A 23223-nucleotide genomic window follows, 5' to 3' on the forward strand; every position below is an offset into this window, starting at 1 on the left:
TCATGGCGTGAGTCAGTCACAAACCAGATCTGCACAATCATGAAGTCAGTGACACAGAGAGAGGAGCCTCGGTCTTCCTCTTGGCTGTTACATTGGTGGAGGTGTGATGGGTTGGGAGTCAGAACTTCCACCTGCTACAAGCATGTAGCCATGAACCTGACCAGTTTTCTGGAGGAGCGGTTACTTGGATGTGAGCAAGCGGAGGACGGCTGTGGCAAGGCTAAGAGAGTGGGCAGTGGCCTCTAGGTCAGCTGAGGAGCGTCTCAATTTATTTTCTGGAAAATATTTCATGCTTGAGGTGGGGAGGAGAGTTGCATAAATCTCCTTGTGATCTATTCAAGTCTGAGGAATATATCCGTAAATCTTCCTGCCACCTATAGCAATGCTGACTGCCAGGAATGCCAAGACCCCTCCCCCTCCCTCCCAGAACTACGATATTGTTCCCCTTGTCCTCACCTACCACCCCACCAGTCTTCACATTCAATAGATCATTCTTCACCATTTCCACCACCTCCGACGTGATACCACCATCAAACACGTCTTCCCCTCCCTTTCCCTTTCATCATTCCGAAGGGACCATTCCCTCCATGACAGGCTAGTCCACTCCTCTATCACCCTCAACACCCACTCCCTTTCCCTCAGCACCTTCACGTGCAAGTGCAGGAGATGCAACACCTGCACTTTTACCTTCTCCCATCCCACTGTCCAGGGTCCCAAACACTCCTTCCTTGAAACAGTGATTTACTTGTACTTCTTGCAATTCAGTATACTGTATAAACTGATCACAATGCGGTTTCATCTACCAGGTGAGTGCAGTCCCATCTAGCTGGACATTGGTGGAGAGGCGTTGGAGGAGGACGGAGTGGTCAACCGTGTCAAAGGCTACAGACAAGACAGGAAGGACAAGGTAAGATAGTTTGTCTTTGTCACAGTCATAAAGGATGTCATTTGTGACTTTGGTGAGAGCCGTTTCAGTACTGTGGCGGGGCGGAAACCTGATTGGAGGCATTCAAATATGGAGTTGCAGGAAAGATGGGCACGGATTTGGGAGGAGGCAACACGTTCAAGGACTTTGGAGAGGGAAGGGAGGTTGGAGATGGGATGGTAGTTTGCAAGGACGGAAGGGCCGAGGATTATTTTTTTGAGGAGAGAGGTGATGATGGCAGATTTGAGGGAGGGGGGTCAGTACCTGAGGAGAGAGAACCATTAACAATGTCAGCTAACATGGGAGCCAGAAAAGGAAGCTGGGTGGTCAGCAGTTTAGTGGGAATAGGATTAAGGGGGCAAGAAGTGGGTCTCATGGACAAGATGAGCTTGGAGAGGTCACGAGGGGAGATTGGAGAGAAACTGGAGAAAGATGTGAGGTCAGGGCTAGGGCAGAGGGGATGCGTAGAGGAAGTTTGGCCCGGTGAGCCAGAGGAAGGAAGGGAAGTGGCAGAGGCGGCCAAACGGATAGTCTCAATCTTAGAGACAAAGAAGTCCACGAGCTCCTCACACTTATTGTCGGAGGTGAGGGAGGTGATTGGGGAGAGGGGTTTAAGAAGATGGTTAGCAGTGGAGAATAGAAGCTGGAGTTTATTTTTGCATTCCAGAATGATCCTGGAATAGAGAGCGATTTTGGCAGACGAGAGCAAGACCCGATAATGCTTTAAGTGGTCTAACCAGATCTGGCTAAACCAGTTGTCCGCCATATCCGTTCAAGTCTGCATCCCTTGGACATGAGGGAGTGCAGGTGAGGGCCGTACCAGCGGGAACGGCCAGGGTGGGAGAAAGTAAATGATTTAATAGGAACTAGGGCATCAAAGGTGGTGGTGAGGGTCTGGTTGAGCAGATCTGTGGCTGCAGAAATGTCATCATGTCACTCCCATGCTGACCTATCTGTCCTTAATCTCCTGCACTGTTCCAATAAAGCTCAACGTAAGCTCGAGGAACAGGACCTCATCTTTCTGTTAAGCACTTTACAGCCTTCTGTATTCAACACTGAATTCAACAATTTCAGATCATAATCTCTACCCCCATTTTTTTTGAATGGCAGCTGTCGCTGATGATTCTGTTATGGCGGTAACTATTTGTCACACCACTGTTCTGATTAGTCCCCTTTTGGACAAGACCAGATTTCTGATTGCTCCCCCTTGGAGGACAAGACAGACTCAGCAGTTTGTCTGGAATATGTAATTAGATCCTGTTTGCCGGAGTAATCATGATCTTCACAATATGTAATTTGATCCATTCATTAACAGCCAGCTCCAGAGCTCACACTGCTGCTTTCAGAGAACACAGGGCTCACCCTCCCGGATTAGGGGCACTCCCACTGTCGGGTTCAGATAGGAAGGGGTAAGGCCATGGAGGGATTTTAACACGAGGATGAGAATTTTTAAATTAAGGTGTTGGTGGACCAGCTTCCCCCTATTTCTTTTGGCTGCACAGTCCCTTTAATGGGCTGCGCGGGACCTCTAGAGAGCTGTCGGCCATGTAGCTTAGCGAGCACAGGGGTGATGGGTGAATGGGATTTGCCGTGTTCAGATACGTGCAGCAGAGTTTTGGATGAGCTCAAGTTCAGTGAGGGTGGAAGATGGGAGGCTAGCCAGGAGAACGTTGGAATAGACGAGTCTGGCAAATAACACAAAAATGCAATGTTATGCATGTTGTAGGACCAACACAGAATATGCTCTCATTAAAATTCATTTATTTATTGCCCATCCCTAGTTGCCCTTGAGAGGGTGGAAATGAGCTTCCTTCTTGAATTGCTGCAGTTTGGGTGGGTATAGGGGGGGAGCAGAGGGAGAAAGTGGTGCAGGTGTAAATAAGGGTGGGGGTGGAAGAACGTGATCCAGGCCTAACAGTGGGTGGGAGAACTTGAGCTATCTTCCCATCTGGAATCCATTCTTGCTGTCATCCCCTACCCTCCTTCTTTAGACCAGGATCATGTTCTTCTCCTCACTGTTCTCACCATGCTTCATTCCCCCCCGCCCCCCAACCCCTCAACAAGTTCCAGACCTCCCCCGTACCCAAAGCTCCTGACCTTCTCCACCCTCTCCTTTCTCCTCTCTCTGCGAGATCTTCCTCTTCCCTCCTCCCTCCGATCCCCTCTCCTCTCCCCCCTTCCATCCCCTCTCCTTTATGATATTGTGGATCTGACTGGGATTATAAACTCCTTGTAATATAGTTCCACCTGATGGACTACTGCCCCATCTAGTAGACTACTGTGATAATGCAGCAAATGCTGTTTACAAGAATAAACAGGTCAGGTCACCTGACAAGTTCCTGAGTTAACAGCCATCTTGGAGTCTGTATGTTTGTGAAGTTGTAAAGAATATATCACATTGGCGATGAAGGATGGGATAATTGGATTCCCTCGCTGGAATTTTTGTTGGTGGTTGATTCCAGCCGAACAACAGAGAAACTAAAGAGGTCCTTTGTTTGCAGAACAGCTAAAAATCGAAGGTAAATTACAAGCACACTTGGCTGAACTGCCAGGAGTTCAGATGGCTGCACCTATGGGTGAATTCCATTGCGACTGTGAAACTTTCGGAGCTAAAAATGTTTTTCACCGCAAATAGTATCATCGAAGTCCCAGATGATGAAAACCGTAACCGGGTGGTGTGTGAAAGAAAACGGGCTATTTCCCTGACTGAAGCAGGCCGCGAGGTGTATGAAACCCTGAAAAATGTGCTTGTTCCCATCAAGCCAAAGGATATATCACTTATGGAGATTCTAAGGAAGTTAGAACAGTCCTAAGCCCCTGGAAATTGCTGAAAGTTATCGTTTTGGAACACGAGATCAGTTAATTGACGCAAATATCATTGTAGCATTAAAGGGCCCAACATTGCCCAAGCCGTTTTTTCGGCGCACTGCCCTGAAGCGTGCCGACTTTGCGCATTGGAAACAGCGCCGGGGAAAAATCGCCCCATCCTCGCCGCTCTTTACAGTCCCCGGAGTCCCAGCGTGGCATGTATGCTGAAGTGGGGGGCGGAGCAACAGGCCAGCGCCGAAAACAGCGCCGGCACCTGCGCGCATGCGCAGTGGTGTCGGCCCGATGTGTGCACATGCGCAATAGCGGGAAAACTTGGCACTCGGCCATTTGTAAAGTGCATCACAGCTGTAATTCGTTGCCTGCCAGGAGAGCTCTCAATCGAAATAGCTGGTGTGCTGTATGCAAGCAGCAGTATCCTGCCTGAAATTAACTGTTGCATGTCTGGAAAAGTGTTTGGAATCATTGCAAAAGTGCTGAAGTGTCTCAGAGGACTGTGTGTTTTGAAAAATCCTAGTTTGACTAAATGCAGTGGAAAAGTGTATCAGAGCAGTGCAAAAGTCCTGTTAGTGTCTCCGAGCAGTTGCAGCAATAATGCAGCAACATCCATCAAGAACAAAGAATTTCTTGCATGACGAAGTCGAGTTACTAGTTACTGTCACTGAGAACAGATGGCAGCACCTGGATACCAGCAGAGGTCACACAAAAGTGCCACCCAAAGAGATGAAGAAACGCTGGAACGAAGTTGCAGAAGAATTCTGCGGATTGGTGATCGACAAGAGATCTAGAAGGCAGTGTAAAAAGTGGCAGGACCTTGGTCAAGTAGTTAGTGTAAGTAATATTTCCATTTATTTAATGTAATTTCAATTGTAAATATGACCAGCTGTATATGTCCCATCCAGAAGAAAGACACCCTCTCTAAAAAGTTGCATTTTCATTTTTGCAGAAGAAACTGGCCCACAACAAAAGGAAAACAACTAGAACAGGAGGAGGACCAGCAAATCTGTATCCACTGACACCCCTGGAAGAGAGGGTCGCTGCTTTGATGGGTCCTGCCTGGAGAAAAACCATCAGTACTGCACACGCTGGGCCCACACGTGATGGAGTGGGTAAGTCATGAAAAGTCATCGTGGCCCTTCAAATCAACCTGCTGCCAGGCCTGCTATGTGTGAGCCTACTCATGCCACCCATTTCATTGTTCTGTTATATGTTGCAGAACTTGAGGACAATCCTCCTGATGATCCAAATCAAGATTTAGATGTGGACGAGCCTGAAGAGGAGAGCAACCCTCCACAACAACATGGACATGAGGGGCAGTTTGAGTGGATGTGGAAGGGGTTCGATGACAGGAATGTTCTACTGAATCTTGAGCAGGTCAACATATCTCACTTGCCAGGCTCTTCCCTGATTAGTGATTCGACATTCTATAGTTTCCCACTGTCCGAGGTTGCAGGTCCCAGTGGTGGTGGTGGTGTTGTGCCACAGCATCGCAGACCCATGGCCCCACTGTCCAAGGTTGCAGGTCCCAGTGGTGGTGGTGGTGTTGTGCCACAGCATGGCAGACCCATGGCCCCACTGTCCAAGGTTGCAGGTCCCAGTGGTGGTGGTGGTGGTGTTGTGCCACAGCATCGCAGACCCATGGCCCCACCGTCCAAGGTTGCAGGTCCCAGTGGTGGTGGTGGTGGTGGTGTTGTGCCGCAGCATCACAGACCCATGGTCCCACCGTCCGAGGTTGCAGGTCCCAGTGGTGGTGGTGGTGGTGGTGGTGGTGTTGTGCCGCAGCATCGCAGACCCATGGCCCCACCGTCCAAGGTTGCAGGTCCCAGTGGTGGTGGTGGTGGTGGTGTTGTGCCGCAGCATCGCAGACCCATGGCCCCACCGTCCAAGGTTGCAGGTCCCAGTGGTGGTGGTGGTGGTGGTGTTGTGCCGCAGCATTGCAGACCCATGGTCCCACTGTCCGAGGTTGCAGGTCCCAGTAGTAATGGTGGTGGTGGTGGTGTTGTGCCGCAGCATTGCAGACCCATGGCCCCACTGTCCGAGGTTGCAGGTCCCAGTAGTGATGGTGGTGGTGGTGGTGTTGTGCCGCAGCATTGCAGACCCATGGTCCCACCGTCCGAGGTTGCAGTTTCCATTGGTGGTGGTGGTGGTGGTGGTGGCGGTGTTGTGTCGCAGCATCGCAGACCCATGGCCCACCGTCCGAGGTTACAGGTCCCAGCAGTGGTGGTGGTGGTGGTGCTGGTGCAAATCAGCAGGGAACACCCAGGGTCCCAAGGACCCAGCCTGCGCCTCCCAGTGGGATGCCACGAGCCAGATCCGGGGGAGGGGAAGGAGACATGGACCACGCTCTCCTGAGATGCAGGATGCAACAGATGTGGTTCAGATGATGGCATTGGGTGGGGAGAGAGTTGAGCTTACCCGATCACTCCTGGGCACCATAACTGGGGTGAGTGAGGAGGTAGCGGGACTGTTGGGAGAAGTAACAGTAATGGCACGGGAAATGGGAACCATGTCCGCTAACATCAGTGAGGGAATGGTGGCCATGAGGGATGGAATGTTAGAGGTAGTGGAAAGGACAACAGTTGCAAAGACCAAGGCCATGTCTTGCGTTAGCTGCTGCAGTAAGGGAACATGCCCAGACCCCGCGCCCATTGACAGAATCAACTGCCACTCCCACTCCAATCCCTGCACCAAGCTCTGAGCAGGCCAAGGCCGTGCCCTCCAGCTTGCCGCCTGGGCCCTCCAACTTGCCACTTGACATTGACAGCCCCACCCTCAAGAGGTACCCAGCAGCCGAGATGTTAGAACGAAGAATCTTGGTATGCACCCCAGAAACACTGTGCCACCGCCTGCGGGCAGGGGTCGTGGAGAACCCAAGACCAAGCGCTGCGGGCGTCTTAGACTAAGGGGGAGGAGAGATGGGTGCACCCTTTCTTTGCTGCTGTTGTTTTTGTTTTTGTTGTTTACGTCACTTCACTCACTGTTCTAACTGTTCTCACATTGGATGTTTTTTGTAAGTTATGTAACTTTACACGTTTATAAGTGAACTTAAAGTTTAAGTGATCTTACAGAATAAATGTTCTCACATTGGATTTTCCTTGTAAGTTATGTAACTTTACAAGTTTATAAGTGATCTTAACGTTCAAGTGATCTTAAAGAGTAAATTTTGATACAAGAATATTTTTATTACACTAAAGTTAAGTACATTGCAAAATTTTGAATAAAATATATTTTACATTAAAAATGAATCATGTTCCAATTAATACAACACAGGAACAGCTCCAAAAAATAAACCCTCCTCTTCCCACCCCCACCCCTTCCCACCTCCCCGTTATATAGAGGCCAGCATCTCTCTCTCTCTCTCTCTCTCTGGCTACCCGCCCCCCCCCCCCCATGAGACAGCGTCCAGCCCAGCAGCTCTCAGTTCTCTAGTTCTCTAGTCGCTCGGCAGCACCCCCACCCCCCCCCCCCCCCCACACCCTGTGAGACAGCGTCCAGCAGCTCGCACTTCTCTGGTGGACTCCCGGTGCACATCTTCCCTCCCCTATCCCAGGCCAAATGGTCTGGCCTCATGCACAGGCCAGCCCGCTGCCTTTCCCGGGCAGACTTCAAAGATTAAGGTAGGATTTACTTCATTTTTATTAGTATTTTAATGGTTTGAGTTTTCCTTGCAATAGAAACATAGAAACATAGAAAATAGGTGCAGGAGTAGGCCATTCGGCCCTTCTAGCCTGCACCGCCATTCAATGAGTTCATGGCTGAACATTTAACTTCAGTACCCCATTCCTGCTTTCTCGCCATACCCCTTGATCCCCCTAGTAGTAAGGACCTCATCTAACTCCTTTTTGAATATATTTAGTGAATTGGCCTCAACAACTTTCTGTGGTAGAGAATTCCACAGGTTCACCACTCTCTGGGTGAAGAAGTTCCTCCGCATCTCGGTCCTAAATGGCTTACCCCTTATCCTTAGACTGTGACCTCTGGTTCTAGACTTCCCCAACATTGGGAACATTCTTCCTGCATCTAACCTGTCTAACCCCGTCAGAATTTTAAACGTTTCTATGAGGTCCCCTCTCATTCTTCTGAACTCCAGTGAATACAAGCCCAGTTGATCCAGTCTTTCTTGATAGGTCAGTCCCGCCATCCCGGGAATCAGTCTGGTGAACCTTCGCTGCACTCCCTCAATAGCAAGAATGTCCTTCCTCAGGTTAGGAGACCAAAACTGTACACAATACTCCAGGTGTGGCCTCACCAATGCCCTGTACAACTGTAGCAACACCTCCCTGCCCCTGTACTCAAATCCCCTTGCTATGAAGGCCAACATGCCATTTGCTTTCTTAACCGCCTGCTGCACCTGCATGCCAACCTTCAATGACTGATGTACCATGACACCCAGGTCTCTTTGCACCTCCCCTTTTCCTAGTCTGTCACCATTCAGATAATAGTCTGTCTCTCTGTTTTTACCACCAAAGTGGATAACCTCACATTTATCCACATTATACTTCATCTGCCATGCATTTGCCCACTCACCTAACCTATCCAAGCCGCTCTGCAGCCTCACAGCATCCTCCTCGCAGCTCACACTGCCACCCAACTTAGTGTCATCCGCAAATTTGGAGATACTACATTTAATCCCCTCGTCTAAATCATTAATGTACAGTGTAAACAGCTGGGGCCCCAGCACAGAACCTTGCGGTACCCCACTAATCACTGCCTGCCATTCTGAAAAGTACCCATTTACTCCTACTCTTTGCTTCCTGTCTGACAACCAGTTCTCAATCCATGTCAGTACACTACCCCCAATTCCATGTGCTCTAACTTTGCACATCAATCTCTTGTGTGGGACCTTGTCGAACGCCTTCTGAAAGTCCAAATATACCACATCAACTGGTTCTCCCTTATCCACTCTACTGGAAACATCCTCAAAAAATTCCAGAAGGTTTGTCAAGCATGATTTCCCTTTCACAAATCCATGCTGACTTGGACCTATCATGTCACCTCTTTCCAAATGCACTGCTATGACATCCTTAATAATTGATTCCATCATTTTACCCACTACCGATGTCAGGCTGACCGGTCTATAATTCCCTGTTTTCTCTCTCCCTCCTTTTTTAAAAAGTGGGGTTACATTGGCTACCCTCCACTCCATAGGAACTGATCCAGAGTCAATGGAATGTTGGAAAATGACTGTCAACGCATCCACTATTTCCAAGGCCACCTCCTTTGTTGTTGAGGTCCTCTCCAGGTCCCTTCTCTCTCCTATCCCTGCCCTAATGTCTGCCGAATGTGCGCTGCTTTTTCTTCACTGCTCGCAAGGTTTTTCAGAGCTGGCCACATACGGCTGACCTAAGTCGATTTGGAGTAAGTTTTTGCTAGCCAAAGTGGCATAAATGTCCAAAACTGTCGTAAGTGTCTGGGTACGCCCCCTTTTGAAAAGAAAACTGGCCTTAAAAAAAAAAATCGTACCTAACTGACTTACTTTGGAGCAAATGTTTTGGGGAAAATGGCATTTTTTAAACTTACGCCAGAAACAACAACTTACTCCAAAAAAATGTATGCAAATCATGGCCAATGTTGGGCCCAAAGAATCTATCTATTCACTGTAATTTTGAAAACTTTCAGGATCGAGCATTGCGTGACCGCTTTGTGGGATGAAAAATGAAACGATCAGAAGAAAGTTGTTGACAACTCCTAATCTGATTTAGCTTGTCAGACAGCTATGTCAATGGATATGGCCGACCAATATTCCCGAGAATTTCGTAACATTTCCAGTCGTCAGACAACCGAGGTGATTCGCCTGCAGGTTAAAAGTAAAAGGCAGTTGTGCCCCAAGGTCTCAGCAATTGGCAATGGTAACAGAACATTGAAGTCATGCTATCGGTGTCTGGGACAACATATTGTTCAAAGTTGCCCATATAGGAAGGCAGAGTGTTTCTTCTGCATGAAAACTGGGCATCTTGTGAAGGCATGCCGACTGAAGAGTAAACCAACTTTCAAAGCTATAAGTAGAAATCCCCAGAGAGTACATAGCATGGAAGAAAAGCAACAGGATGAAGAGATACACGTCATCAGGAGCACGAGGGTATCTAACATACTACCCCTTCAATGGCTTGGAAAATCTGGATCATCACCCCTTGGAATATGGCAGGGGTGGAAGACACTCCAAATTCAAAAAGTATCATCATCCAAGTAGATGTTGCAGGAAAGATACCCATGGAAATCGACACTGGTACATCCGTGAGGGTAGTATCGGAATCGCTATATCTCGACAAATTGTGTGCTTACCCATCAGAGAAATACAAGATAGAGCTGCGAGGCTACTCAAGAGAGAACATTCCTGTGGTAGGTCATATCATTGTACCGGTGAAATACAAGGATCAACTTCAGAGCTTGCCTCTCTTAGTAGTGGCAGGAGACAAACCTACTTTACCAGGAAGAAATTGGTTGGGATCACTGAAGCTGGATTGGAGTGAGATTTTTCGTTTTGAAATGAGATTTGCATCGAAGTATAATCTCATCTGGAATTATCCTAAGGTGTTCTGCAAAACAGACAGTCCGGTCCAAGGCTTCAAGGCAAGTGTCAGGGTACAGAAGGACGCTAGACTAGTTTACTGAAAGCCATGTCCCATACCATATGCACTCAAGAAGAAAGTTGAGCGAGAACTCGAAAGACTACTGAGAACATTATCTCTAAGATAGATTTATGTAATTGGGTTGCACCCATTGTTGTTGTACCTAAGTCAGATGGTAAGGTAAGGTTGTGTGGTGATTATAAAGCAACCGTAAACCAGGTTCTTGAGTTTAATCTCCCCAATACATTGCTGAATGTAAAAGGTTTATTCACAACACTGATAGGTGGTCAGATCTTCTTAAAGTTGGATCTTACAAATGCCTACTTACAACTTGAACTAGATGAGGAGTCCAAGTCATGCTTGACTATAAAAACTCATCTAGGCCTATATCAATTTAATAGGCTACCGTTTGGAGTGTCTTCTGCCCCTGCCATATTCCAAGGGATGATGAACCAGATTTTCCAAGCCATTGAAGGGGTAGTATGTTATTTAGATGATATACTCATTTCAGAAACAAACAGACAAATCCATAATACTTAGGGCACAGAGTAGACAAAGATGGTTTACATCCAACCAAGTGAAAGCTGGATGCAATTAGAAATGCACTCACTCCCAAGAATGTCACTGAACTTTGTGATCATTTTTGGGTCTTTTGAACTATTATGGGAAGTTCCTACCAAATTTGGCTACAGTGTTACATCCACTGAATGAACTGTTGAAAAAACAAGTCCATTGGAAGTGGTCAGAAGAATGCAACGCAGCATTCAAGGTGTGTAAAAGCCAGTTGGTAGAGAGCACCATGTTAGTTCACTATGATGTATCTAAAGAGAATCATGATAGAGGTAGAGTAAGAGAGAGAAGTGTGAAATTAAATCAGAAAGTGAGAGTGAAGAACCATCACCATAAATGGTTAAATTGGTTACCAGGAAGAGTGGTGAAAATATGTGGTCCTCGCACATATTTGGTCAAGATGTTTGATCATGGACAGGTTAGGTTTGTTCACATTGATCGTATTCTACCTACAGATGTGGAAGGAGTTGAAAGTTGGAATGATTTGATTATTTCTGACTCATCAGATAGTCTTATTACAAGTACAGTACCAGTCGCAAATCCTACATCGAATGTAATAGACATAAGTCCAAGAGAAAGTCAGAATTTAAATCTGAGTCCGAGTCAAGCAGATAAATAGTCTGAAGTTGTAGCAACTTCAAATGTAAATCAAGGGCATCACTTGGAGGAAAACTTTCCTCAGAATCAGCCTAGAATGAGTCTAAGTTTGACACCATGTCTGGAAGGTTCTGTTCGAGAGCGAAGGTATCCTCTTCGAAACAGAAAACCAGTGATTAAGTTCGATTTATAAATATGGCAAAATAAGTCCATATCTTTTGTTATGTATAATCATGCAAGTTATGTTTGATGATTGTTAGTTGTAATTACTTCTTCATTAAAGAGTTGAGAAGTATAATATAGTTCCACCTTATGGACTACTGCTCCACCTAGTGTGGCACTGTGGCAATGCAGCCATTGCTGTTTACAAGAATAATCAGGTCAGGTCACCTGACAAGTTCCTGAGTTAACAGCCATCTTGGTGTCTGTGTGTTTGTGAGGTCATAAAGAATATATCACACTCCTGTTGGGTTTTAGTTATGGCTGCATAAGATAGTGAGGCTAGAAAAACAGCACCACTGAAGGGTCGCTTTGAATCATTGTTCTTTCGAACCCTGGTTACAGAGCTACAATATTTGAAGTAAACACGCGGATGCCCAACATTCAATCAAGGATGGCAGTCAAAGTTTTTGCCTCCCAATATCATTTTCCGCTGCAAGTCTTCAGGCCCACCGTCACCCCTGGCCCAGAACTCCGGCCTGCTTGTTGCGCCATCGGCAATTAGATCCAAATTTGAGCGCCTCCTTCGACCCCTTCTCCTCTACACCCTGCGATCCCCTGACCACTGCACGGAGGCAAGGAAAGCATGCCAGTGTGGGCCGCAGCCGCTGTACCTTTTGGTACTGTGCATGCGCAACCGAATCGAATGCGCATGCGCGGTACCAAATGTGAGCGCATGCACAGAGTGTCAGAAATGTGTTGCAAATAATCACTCCATTCTGATATTCCCATTTACACCCATTTAGATCCATCTTTTGTCTCTTTACTTGTCCCATTACCATCTCATAAGAACGTAAGACCTTACGCGATAATCCTTTTGTCATTGAATCAATGCTGCCACCCATCCTGCCACAGACTTTCCCTTTTGTTCTTTCCTCACCCGCCCTCTTTCCCTGTCTCTGTACTTTCTTAAAACCTGTTACATCTCTAACCTTTTCCAGTTCTGACAAAAGATCACAGATCTGAAACGCTATCTCTGTTTCTCTCTCAGCAGATGTTGCTAGGCCTGATGAGTATTTCCAACATTTTCTGTTTTTATTTCAGATTTCCAGCATTCGCGATATTTTACTTTTGTATGTAGAGGCATTGCTAATGTACAAATTAAATACTTCATATGATGTAAGCTCATCATCTGACCCTAATTATAATATGTATGTCTATCCAAATATACCACGGGTGGCTGAGGTGAGCAGGGAGCTCGTGCAGCAGCTGCTGATCAATATCCTGCCGCACACTGTTTAAGTTATGCCCAGGAGTTGGTGTAAATCAAGTGGAAAATCTAAGTCAGTATCTGCACTATTGTGAGCCTGGTCAGTCAATCACAGGGCAATGTATAATGCTGCCACCCCTCGCTGGGTTCGAACGCCGTCCCTCGCTGAGTTCGAATGCTGCCCCTCACTGGGCTCGAACCCGGTCGTGGCCCAGGAGCGGCGCAGCATGTGACATCAGAGGGGTTGCGGCTCAGGAGCGGTGCAGCATTTAACAGCAGTGGGGTTGTGACTCAGGAGTGACGCAGCGGGGTCGGGGCCCAGGGAAGGTGCAACAGAGCTTGGTCTCCAGTCATCTTGGTCAATCCTCGCCACTGGATCAAGGCCTAGCTCTGTCAAGTCTGTATGGTGGCTGGTGTGCAACGGTCACCACACGTTAAAAGAATCCATGCACGGGAATTTTCCACCCTTTAAGTGTCATCCTCGTCTGGAGGAACTGTCTATACTATACTATACTAATGTATGATGAGGTGCTATTCCCACACACTATCACAGAGTAGTTAATCACTGCACTAAGTGTGTGTGTGTGTGCATATATACATCGGCAATACTCCTGCTTATTCCAGGCCAAACTGAAAAAATCTGGAACTTCTTCCTCCTAAATATCCAAATCCATCAAATTTTATGTATCGTTAACTATCTTAATTCCATCCCCAATTCCCTTGGCACAACCTAACGGCTAACCTTGCTTCTTACAGACAACAGAGGACATTCTGTTCTCCTGCAATGAATCAACTATTCTCATGAACTGCTGATAAATTTCCTTTATCCAAAGACTGCTGGCACAGGATGGTAGACAGTGCTCACTGCACGTCTGCACCAGTGATCATTAACTGAGCAGACACAATCAGGAGACATCGAGTGAATGATGGAGAAGGCAGAACTTGGAATCATTCTAGCCCACGCAGAGCTGAGCTAATGTCTGACCGATTACTCATCATGCTATAAAAGAGCTTGTCAATATTCTACACACATACGGTCCAGCTGAGCAGCTTCAACCAAACACTGTAGCCAAGTAACTAATCTTTGTTTACTCAGCTCAAGCAGGCCTCATGTTTATTCAGACCATGTAGTATCCCCTGTGATGTTGAGGCAGTGCATTAGCAGAATCCCTGCATTAATAAATTGAACTATTTCAATCTGTAAGGGATACAGTAAATGTAGCCCACAGAGCAGACACTCTTTGAATTTCCAGGGTCATCTACATATATTTCCAATTGTTTAATTTTGTATAGAACACTCTTAACACACATGAAGATACATTGGGGGTCATTTTGATTATATGTGATAGTGTGAAATAGGTGATAGCAAATCGGCAGCTCGTTTTACATCTCTCCCTATTTTATGTACACTAGAAATAAAAATGGGGTGAGATATAAAACAGGCAGTCGATTCTCTATCACCCGTCTTACACTGTTGCACAAAGTCAAAATTACCCCCATTGTCCCACATTTAGCTCAAATGCGATAAGGGAGTAAAGGGTTATGGGGAGCGGGCAGGGAAGTGGAGCTGAGTCCATGATCAGATCAACCATGATCTTATTAAATGGCAGAGCAGGCTCGAGGGGCCAAATGGCCTACTCCTATTTCTTATTTCTTATTTCTTAACAATGCTTTCAAGCATGATAATACAGCTATATGCAACATTTTCAGTGGTGTCAGCTGATAGCACTAGAAGAAGCCTCCTAAATAGAATTTATCAAATCAGTAACTGCCAAGACGAGCATCCAAATGTGTGTATAATCAGCTAACGTTAGACATTCTCAAGACAGAACTGCTCCAGTGAACAAAATCACTGCTGCTAAACCACATGAACACCAAAATCTGCCATCCCAAATTTTTACTTGCAACAAACCTTATCAGAGGCAAAGCGATGGCCACAGTCACCCCAGAGCAAGCTATTGGGGTGAGAACAGCAACAATGGTAATGGGTAGGGGAGCAGTGGAAACTGTTAATTAGCCTTTTCTGAAGGTTGGTGACTGTTGTGTCTGTGTGTCCTCTCTCCAGAAGCCATTTCTATCCCAGCAGGGAGAAGCAAATTTAAAATTAACGTGTGACCAGGCTGGATGAACCGATGATCTGTGCAGGGTCTGGGAGCAGTATAGTGTGACACACAGCTCCTCCATACAGAGTTTAGAAGCATGGATTGGTGGGTGGGAGACAAATCACAGCATCCGAACCTCCAAAGCTGGTTGACAGGGCTACGGACCAAGAGCTGGGGAGTGGGATTAGGCTGGATAGCTCTTGGTCGGCCGTCGCGGAGACAATGGGTCAAAATGGCCTCCTTCCGTGCTGTAAATTTCTATGATTTTATGAAATAACGGGGGGGGAAAATTGCAGTCGGAGGCTTCCTTTGGATGAACGCCTCCGACTTGAAAAAAATCTTCGAAAATACCTGGTGGTCCCGGAGGAACGTAGGCTTTCATTCGCTTTGCAGCGTACGGGAACATATCCTCCAGATACCCTGGAATCACGTGGGCCGGGACCATCAATCACTATCTAGTATTCTCATTGATAATACAGGTGCAGCGCCCAAAATCCGGACTTCCGGAATCCGGACTCCGGGACGATTCGTGGCAGGGTCGTTCGGAATCCGTAAAATGTTCCGGAATCTGGACCGGGCGAACCTGCCGACCTCGGGGCCTCGCCTTGCCGCCCGACCTCGGGCTTCGCCTCGCTGGCCCGGCCGAACGACGACGACATTCTTGACGGGGCTGGTCTGCCCAAACACCACCTCAGCGGGGCCCCGCCCGATGCAAACACTTCCCGATGGGCCCTGGCGGCCCGCCCGTCAACATCCTTGGCGGGGCCGGCTCCACGGCAACCTCCTCGGCGGGGACCCCCCTTCCCCCCCACCCCTTCTGACGTTCCAAAATCCAGAAATACCCGAACCTGGGCTCGGGTGTTTCTGGATTCGTGACGTCTGGAAAAACGCGAAATCCGGAACAGGTTCCGGATTCGGGACGCTGCACCTGTAATGGGAACTCTGTTTTTACGAGCTCCCATTACTATCAATGAGAATAACCCTTTAAAACAAGAAACACAACACAATAAAAAAATTTTAAAGTACCTATTTAAAATTTATTGAAATTTAAATTTTAGAATTTTTTTTAATGTGTTTTAATAGGGTTAAAAATAAACTTGCCTTAATGGACAGGGTTCTTAATATAAAAATGAGTAATTACATTTAATTTTGATGTGTTTTAAAACTCTTATGCTGGTAAAAGTAGGTTACACGCCTGCTTTTACTAGGTGTAAGAGTTTGAAGGACATTCGCTGGGCAAGAGTTGGGCAAATAGCCCAATCTGTGCCCGTGGATGTCCTTCCTGCAGGGAGGCGTGCGATCTGTCGCAAAAGTCGGTTCTTGGTGCATGCGCATTGCGCGCTGAGAACCGGCATTTGTGAGGCTTCTTCGGGTGTGCACCCAGTGAGGCCGCAATTTTCAGCCCTATAATGATGAATGTGATGCCCACAAAAACTCCTGAATGCATCATTGTGCCATCATTTATCAGCACACCTTGTGAGTGAGCAGGAGAACAGAATGTGTGTTTATACTTGTTGGTGTTGTTTGCCTTTATTCAGTGACCACAGGAATAATTTATCCTGAATAAGTGATTTTTTAGAAACGTACCAGGATCATTTATCGTTTCTGGAATGTTGCTTGTGGAAGTTCTCATGTGGGGGGCAGTACTGCGCAGGTGGATTGTGTCTTCATCCCTCAGCAACGTCAGATCCTGCATGCTGAAACTCCGTAGCTTGTCTGAGAGCACTCCTTGGCCCTGTGCAACAAAGCAGATGGGTGATGTTATCAGCAGGATGAAATCTGACAGCAGCATCACAATTAACCATTAAAGCTAATGAGGACACAACAACAACTTGTATTTATATAGCGCCTTTAACATAGTAGAACATCCCAAGGCGCTTCAAGGGGATGTTATAAGACAAAACAAATAAATTTGACACCAAGCCTTATAAGAAGAAATTACGGCAGATGACCGAAAGCTTTGTCAAAGAGTTAGGTTTTAAGGAGAGTCTTAAAGGAGGAAAGAGAGGTAGAGAGGCGGAGAGGTTTAGGGAGGGAGTTCCAGAGCTTGGGGCCTAGGAAGATGCGGGCAAGGCCACCAATGGTTGCGCAGTTATAATCAGGGATGCAGATCAAGAGGACAGAATTTGAGGAGTGCAGACGTCTTGGGGGGGGGGGGTGGCAATGAGGCTGAAGGAGGTTACAGAGATTGGGAGGGGCAAGGTCATGTAAACCAGGATGAGAATTTTGAAATTGAGGTGTTGCTTAACCGGGAACCAATGTAGGTCAGCGAGCACATGGGTGATGGGTGAACAGGACTTGGTGCAAGTTAGGACATGGGCTGTCGCGTTGTGGATCAGCCTCAGACAGATGCTAGGGAGGGGGATGGAGTCGGTGGCTAGGGAACGCAGTTTGTGGTGGGGACCAAAGACAATGGCTTCGGTCTTCCCAATATTTAAGTGGAGAACATTTCTGCTCATCCAGTACTGGATGTCGGACAAGCAGTCAGACAATTTAGAGACCGTGGAGGGGTCGAGAGAAGTGGTAGTGAGGTAGAGCTGGGTTTCATCAGCGTACATGTGGAAAATGATGCCATGATGTTGCCAAGGGGCAGCATATAGATGAGAAGTGGGGAGGGGAGGTGCAAGAATAGATCCTTGGAGGACACCAGAGGTAACAAAGTGGGAGTGGGAAGAGAAGCCATTGAAGCTGCTTTCCTGGCTACGATTAGATAGATAAGAATGGAACCAGGCGAGTGCTGTCCCATCCAGCCGGACTGTGATGGAGAGGCGTTGGAGGAGGTTGGAGTGGTCAACTGGGTCACAGGTCGAGAAGGGCGAGGAGGGATAGTTTACCTTTGTCACAGTCACAAAGGATGTAATTTGTGACTGTGGTGAGAGCCATTTTGGTACTGTAGCAGGGGCGGAAATAAGATTGAAGGGATTCAAACATGAAGTTACGGGAAAGATGGACATGGATTTGGGAGACGACAACACGTTCAAGGACTTTGGAGAGGAAAGGGAGGTTGGAGATGGGGTGGTAACTTGCAAGTAAAATGGGATCAAGGGTTGTTTTTTTGAGGAGAGGTGTGATGATGGCAGATTTGAAGGAGAGGCACAGTACCTGAGAAGAGAGAACCGTTAACAATGTCAGCTAACATGGGAGCCAGAAAAGGAAGTTGGGTGGTCAGCCGTTTAGTGGGAATAGGGTCAAGGGAGCAGGAAGTGGGTTTCATGGACAAGATGAGTGTGGGGAGATCGGAGAGAAACTGGAGAGAGATGCGAGTTTAGAGCAAGGGCAGGGAGGGTACTCAGAGTAAGTCTGATCCGGTGGGCTAGGGGAAGGGAGGGAACTGGCAGAGGCAGCTGATTGGATGGCAACTGGAAGTTAGTCTCCTTGTCAGTGTCATCCTGGCTCTCTTGAATTCAAAAGACGAGTCTTAATTTAAATAATGTTGTGTGGAAATCAAAATTAAAGGCAGATTTACCTCTACCACTGAGCAGAGGTGAGAGTATAAAAAAAGTTTCCTACTATGCCTTGATGACCGATGCTGAAATCTTGGAAGAACTGTGACATACGGAATGGATTTCTTATAGAGGACCCCACAGTACAAGCTGAAGGGTCAAAACTTCCTCACAAACAGTGGACAACCATCAACCGCCTTAGAACCAGTCATGGTAGATACTGCCACCTACTCCAAAGATGGAAGATTAAAGCATCTCCATCATGCAAATGTGTAGCTCCTAATCAGACCCTGGAGCACATCATTGAGCACTGCCCTCAGAGGAAATTCACAGGCAGCCTACAAGATATCCACACTGTTACACAGGAAGCTTTAGCTTGGATATCTGACTTAGGTATTGGCATTTGATTTGCTTTGCTACTACCATACAAAGAAAAAGATAAGTTTATGCAAGAGAGCATCAGAATAACTGGCAATTTCTGAATTACACACCACAGATCAAAGCGATACACAATCACGGGTGGGGGATGGGGGGAGTGGTAGGGGTTGAGGGGCGATAGGGGTTGGAGGGAAACTTCATAACCCACTTCTCACTAGAATGCTAGGAATCCTCAGATACCCACCACAAGGTTGCATGGCCCTACTGTTAGATGGGAATCAACTACAAGGTCACCTTTCTCCACTATTGGACAAATATTTATCAAAATGTCACTTCTACCCCACTACTGTATGTAGGCTTGTGTGTATCGGGCCGATTTTCTGGTCCACATGCGGAAATGATGGGAGAGCAGTTAGCTTTATCCTTGCTGAAGTCATGCTGGGCTGACCTCAGTGGATTTGAGGAGAGCGCTCATATTATGCCTCGTACGCTCCTGGCCCAGATTCGACTGCCAGAGTCAGCTTGCTAAACAGTATTCATTAGTACAAGCTGCATAATTCGGCAGGAAAGAGCTTGCAGTTGCAGCTGCTACTTAAAGTGCTTCCTTTATTCTTGTTTGCCGCAAACCTGTGAGTGGCAGTGGCAGGGATGTTGATCAAATGAACTGTTCTGTCAAGGGTGCAAAGCATCTCCATCTTCTGATGTTCCTTTGCTGCTTGTGCAGGAAGTGCAGTAAAAGGAGATCTGTAGGTCACCCAATCAATAGGAACTCTGTGCAGTCTGACAACAGGTTGGTGGACAGAGCACACAATGTCCAACAGCTAAACAATGTTGCCGGAGATAAGGAAGCAATTTAACAGGCTAAGGACATCTGCAAAGATAAGGCCAACTGCTATTTCACCATACTAAATAGATGGGCAAATGATGCAAATCACCAAGAGTTTCCACTCGTCCTGTCACACCATAACTGAGGCGACATGTTAAGGTTTCACAAATCAGCTCTTTCCAAGCTTCATGTATGTGCCCATACTGCAATTTATTACTGCCACTTCAAATTGGAACTGTTGTCACATTACCATTTGGAAATGCGAGCCCACAAACCAACCTTTCTTCTACCTGAATGATGCATATTCATTTACTCACATGCAAGCTGGGATACTGGGTGGACACTTGGATCTCTCTTGAAACTTCCAAACATAGGACAACAGGAGCAAACCTTAAATTTAGTTCTTTGAGTCCGTTTGAACAGGCCATCGTCAATGCCCAACAGCTCGAGAATACTGATGAAGTGGATGTGTGTTAAGCTCGTAGCTTGCACGAGGCTCAAAGCTAGCTAGTACTATCCTGTTCCGATTTTTCCTTCCCTTATTCTCTGAATCATTTACTTCCTCACACGCATACATTCCAGCACAATACTGTGACACGTTATTAGTGGTGTAATCACTGTTAGAAGGGATGTCTTGTAGCCAACTTTATTATTTATTCTTAGGATGAAGGTGACATTGGGAAGGCTGCATTTATTGACCATCCCTAGTTGTCCTAGTTTTGCTTCTCCCAGGAGATCGCACAGCTCCGGGTGAGGAGAACTCTGCTGTGTGATAAGGCAGGTAAGTGATTGGTAGTGATTGTGGGCTAAGTTTAAAAAAAAATTAACATATAGCATATTACTAAATACTAAAAACTAACCTTTATTTCTTCAACTAATTCAATAAACTATATAGGGTAATTACTTGATTAACGCTAAACTAATTAATTAAATAATATAATGGGAAAACAGGAGATGTGTTGCTGCTGCAATATGTGGGAGCTTCTGGACGTTTTGGTCCAGGGCGACTACATCTGCGGTAAGTGTCTGCGGCTCGATGAACTTCGGCTCCGAGTTGAGGAACTGGAGTCCGAGCTGCAGACATTGCGAGACATCAGGGAAGGAGAAAGTTACCTGGACCTTTTGCTCCAGAAGGCAGCCACACCCTCTAGATTAAATACTTTAGAATTGACACGTGGTCAGGGACAGGAGGGTGTGACTGCGAGTGAAGCAGGTAAGGGGATCCAGGAGGTAGTATTGCAGGAGCCTCAGTCCTGCACTTGTCCAATAGATTTGAGGTTCTTGCAACCCTTGAGGACAATGTGCAGACAGACTGGGGTTGGGGGGCGGGGGGAGGGAGGACGGTCGCAGTGGAGAGAAATCTAGAATGCTAAAGAGCAAAGAAAAGGAAACAATGCAGGAAAGTGATTGTGGTAAGGATAACCAGATTTATCAGGAAGGAACAGCACAAACAAACAAAAGAGTGCACTAACAAATAGGGTCCAGGTAAGAACAAATAGGGCTATAGTGCAAAATAATGTTAAGATGTCTAATAATGTTAAAAAGACAAATTTAAAAGCATTGTATCTGAATGCACGAAGCATCTGTAATAAGGTAGACGAATTAACAGCGCAAATAGATGCAAACGGATATGATATAGTTGCAATTACGGAGACATAGTTGCAGGGTGACCAGGGTTGGGAACTGAATATCCAAGGATATTCAATATTTAGGAAGGACAGGCAAAAAGGAAGAGGTGGTGGTGTGGCATTGTTAGTAAAGGATGAAATCAGAGCAATAGTGAGAAAGGATATTGGCTCAGAAAACCAAGATGTAAAATCAGTCTGGGTGGAGCTAAGGAGCACCAAGGGGCAGAAAACATTGGTGGGAGTTGTCCATAGGCCTCCAAACAGTAGTGGTAGTGTAGGGGATGGCATCAAACAGGAAATTAGAGATGCATGCAACAAGGGTACTACAGTAATCGTAGGTGACTTTAATCTACATATAGATTCGTCAAACCAAATTAGTAATAATATTGTGGCAGATGAATTCCTGGAGTGTGTATGAGATGATTTTTTAGACCAATATGTTGAGGAGCCTACTAGGGAACAGGCTATCCTAGATTGGGTATTGTGTAATGAGAAGGGGTTAATTAACAGTCTTGTTGTGCGGGGTCCTTAAGGGAAGAGTGACCAGAACATGATTGAATTCTTTACTAAGATGGAAAGTGAAGTAGTCCAATCTGAAACTAGGGTCCTAAATCTAAACAAAGGAAACTACAAAGGTATGAGGAATGAATTGGCTATGATAGATTGAGAAGATTCATTAAAAGGCATGACGGTGGATAGGCAATGTGATTAATATTTAAGGAACGAATGCATGAATTGCAACAGTTATCCATTCTTTTCTGGCCTAAAAACACAAAAGGAAAAATGGCCCAACCATGGCTAACAAAAGAAATTAAGGATAATATTAGATCCAAAGAGGAGTTATACAAAGTTGCCAGAAAAAGTAGCAAGCCTGAGTATTGGGAGCAGTTTAGAATTCAGCAAAAAAGAACCAAGAGATTGATTAAGAGGGGAAAAATAGAGTATGAGAGTAAACTTGCAAGGAGCATAAAAACTGACTGCAAAAGTTTCTACAAGAACGTAAAAAGAAAAAGATTAGTGAAGACAAATGTAGGTCCTTTACAGACAGAAGCGGGAGAATTTGTAATGGGGAACAAGGAAATGGCAGAACAATTAAATAAATACTTTGGTTTTGTCTTCATGGAAGAGGATACAAATAACGTCCCAGAAATGCTAGGGAACCAAGGGTCTAGTGAACAAGAGGAATTAAAGGAAATGATTATTAGTAAGAAAATAGTGCTGGAGAAACTAACGGGACTGAAGGCCAATAAATCCACAGGGCCCGATGATCTGTATCCCAGAGTACTAAAAGAGGTAGCCATTGAAATAGTAGATGCACCGGTTATCATCTTCCAAAATTCTATAGATTATGGAACAGTTCCTGCAGATTGGAGGGTGGCAAATGTAATCCCACTATTTAAAAAAGGAGGGAGAGAAAAAATAGGGAACTACAGACCGGTTAGCCTAACATCAGTAGTAGGGAAAATGTTAGAGTTTGTTATAAAAGATGTAATAACGGCACACTTAGATAACATGAACGAGATTAAACAAATCCAACATGGATTTATGAATGGAAAATCATGTTTGACAAACCTACTGGAGTTTTTTGAGGATGTAACTGATAGAATAGATGAGGGAGAACCAATGGATGTAGGCTATTTGGATTTTCAGAAGGCCTTTGATAAAGTCTCACATAAGAGGTTAGTGTGCAAAATTAAAGCACATAGGATTGGGGGTAATGTATTGGCATGGATTGAAAATTGGTTAACTGACAGGAAACAGAGAGTAGGAATAAATGGGTCTTTTTCGGGGTAGCGGGCAGTGACTAGTGAGGTACCACGGGGATCAGTTCTTGGGCCCCAGCTATTCACAATATATATTAATGATTTGGATGAGGGAACCAAATGTAATATTTCCAAGTTTGCTGACGATTGTGAGTTGTGAGGTGAAT

General features: G+C 46.0%; 1 protein-coding gene across 2 annotated transcripts in view; it reads right to left on the reverse strand.

Annotated features, from left to right (window-relative positions):
- Positions 1-23223, reverse strand: part of reep2 (receptor accessory protein 2) — a 231472-nt gene that overhangs the window by 19082 nt on the left and 189167 nt on the right. For both annotated transcript variants that reach the window (XM_070877242.1, XM_070877241.1), the window contains exon 6: positions 16606-16753. In XM_070877242.1, the coding sequence (XP_070733343.1) occupies positions 16606-16753 (148 nt within the window). The remainder of the gene's footprint in view (positions 1-16605; positions 16754-23223) is intronic.

The sequence above is a fragment of the Pristiophorus japonicus genome, chromosome 4, assembly GCF_044704955.1.
Source record: "Pristiophorus japonicus isolate sPriJap1 chromosome 4, sPriJap1.hap1, whole genome shotgun sequence".
In the NCBI taxonomy this organism is placed as follows: domain Eukaryota; kingdom Metazoa; phylum Chordata; class Chondrichthyes; family Pristiophoridae; genus Pristiophorus; species Pristiophorus japonicus.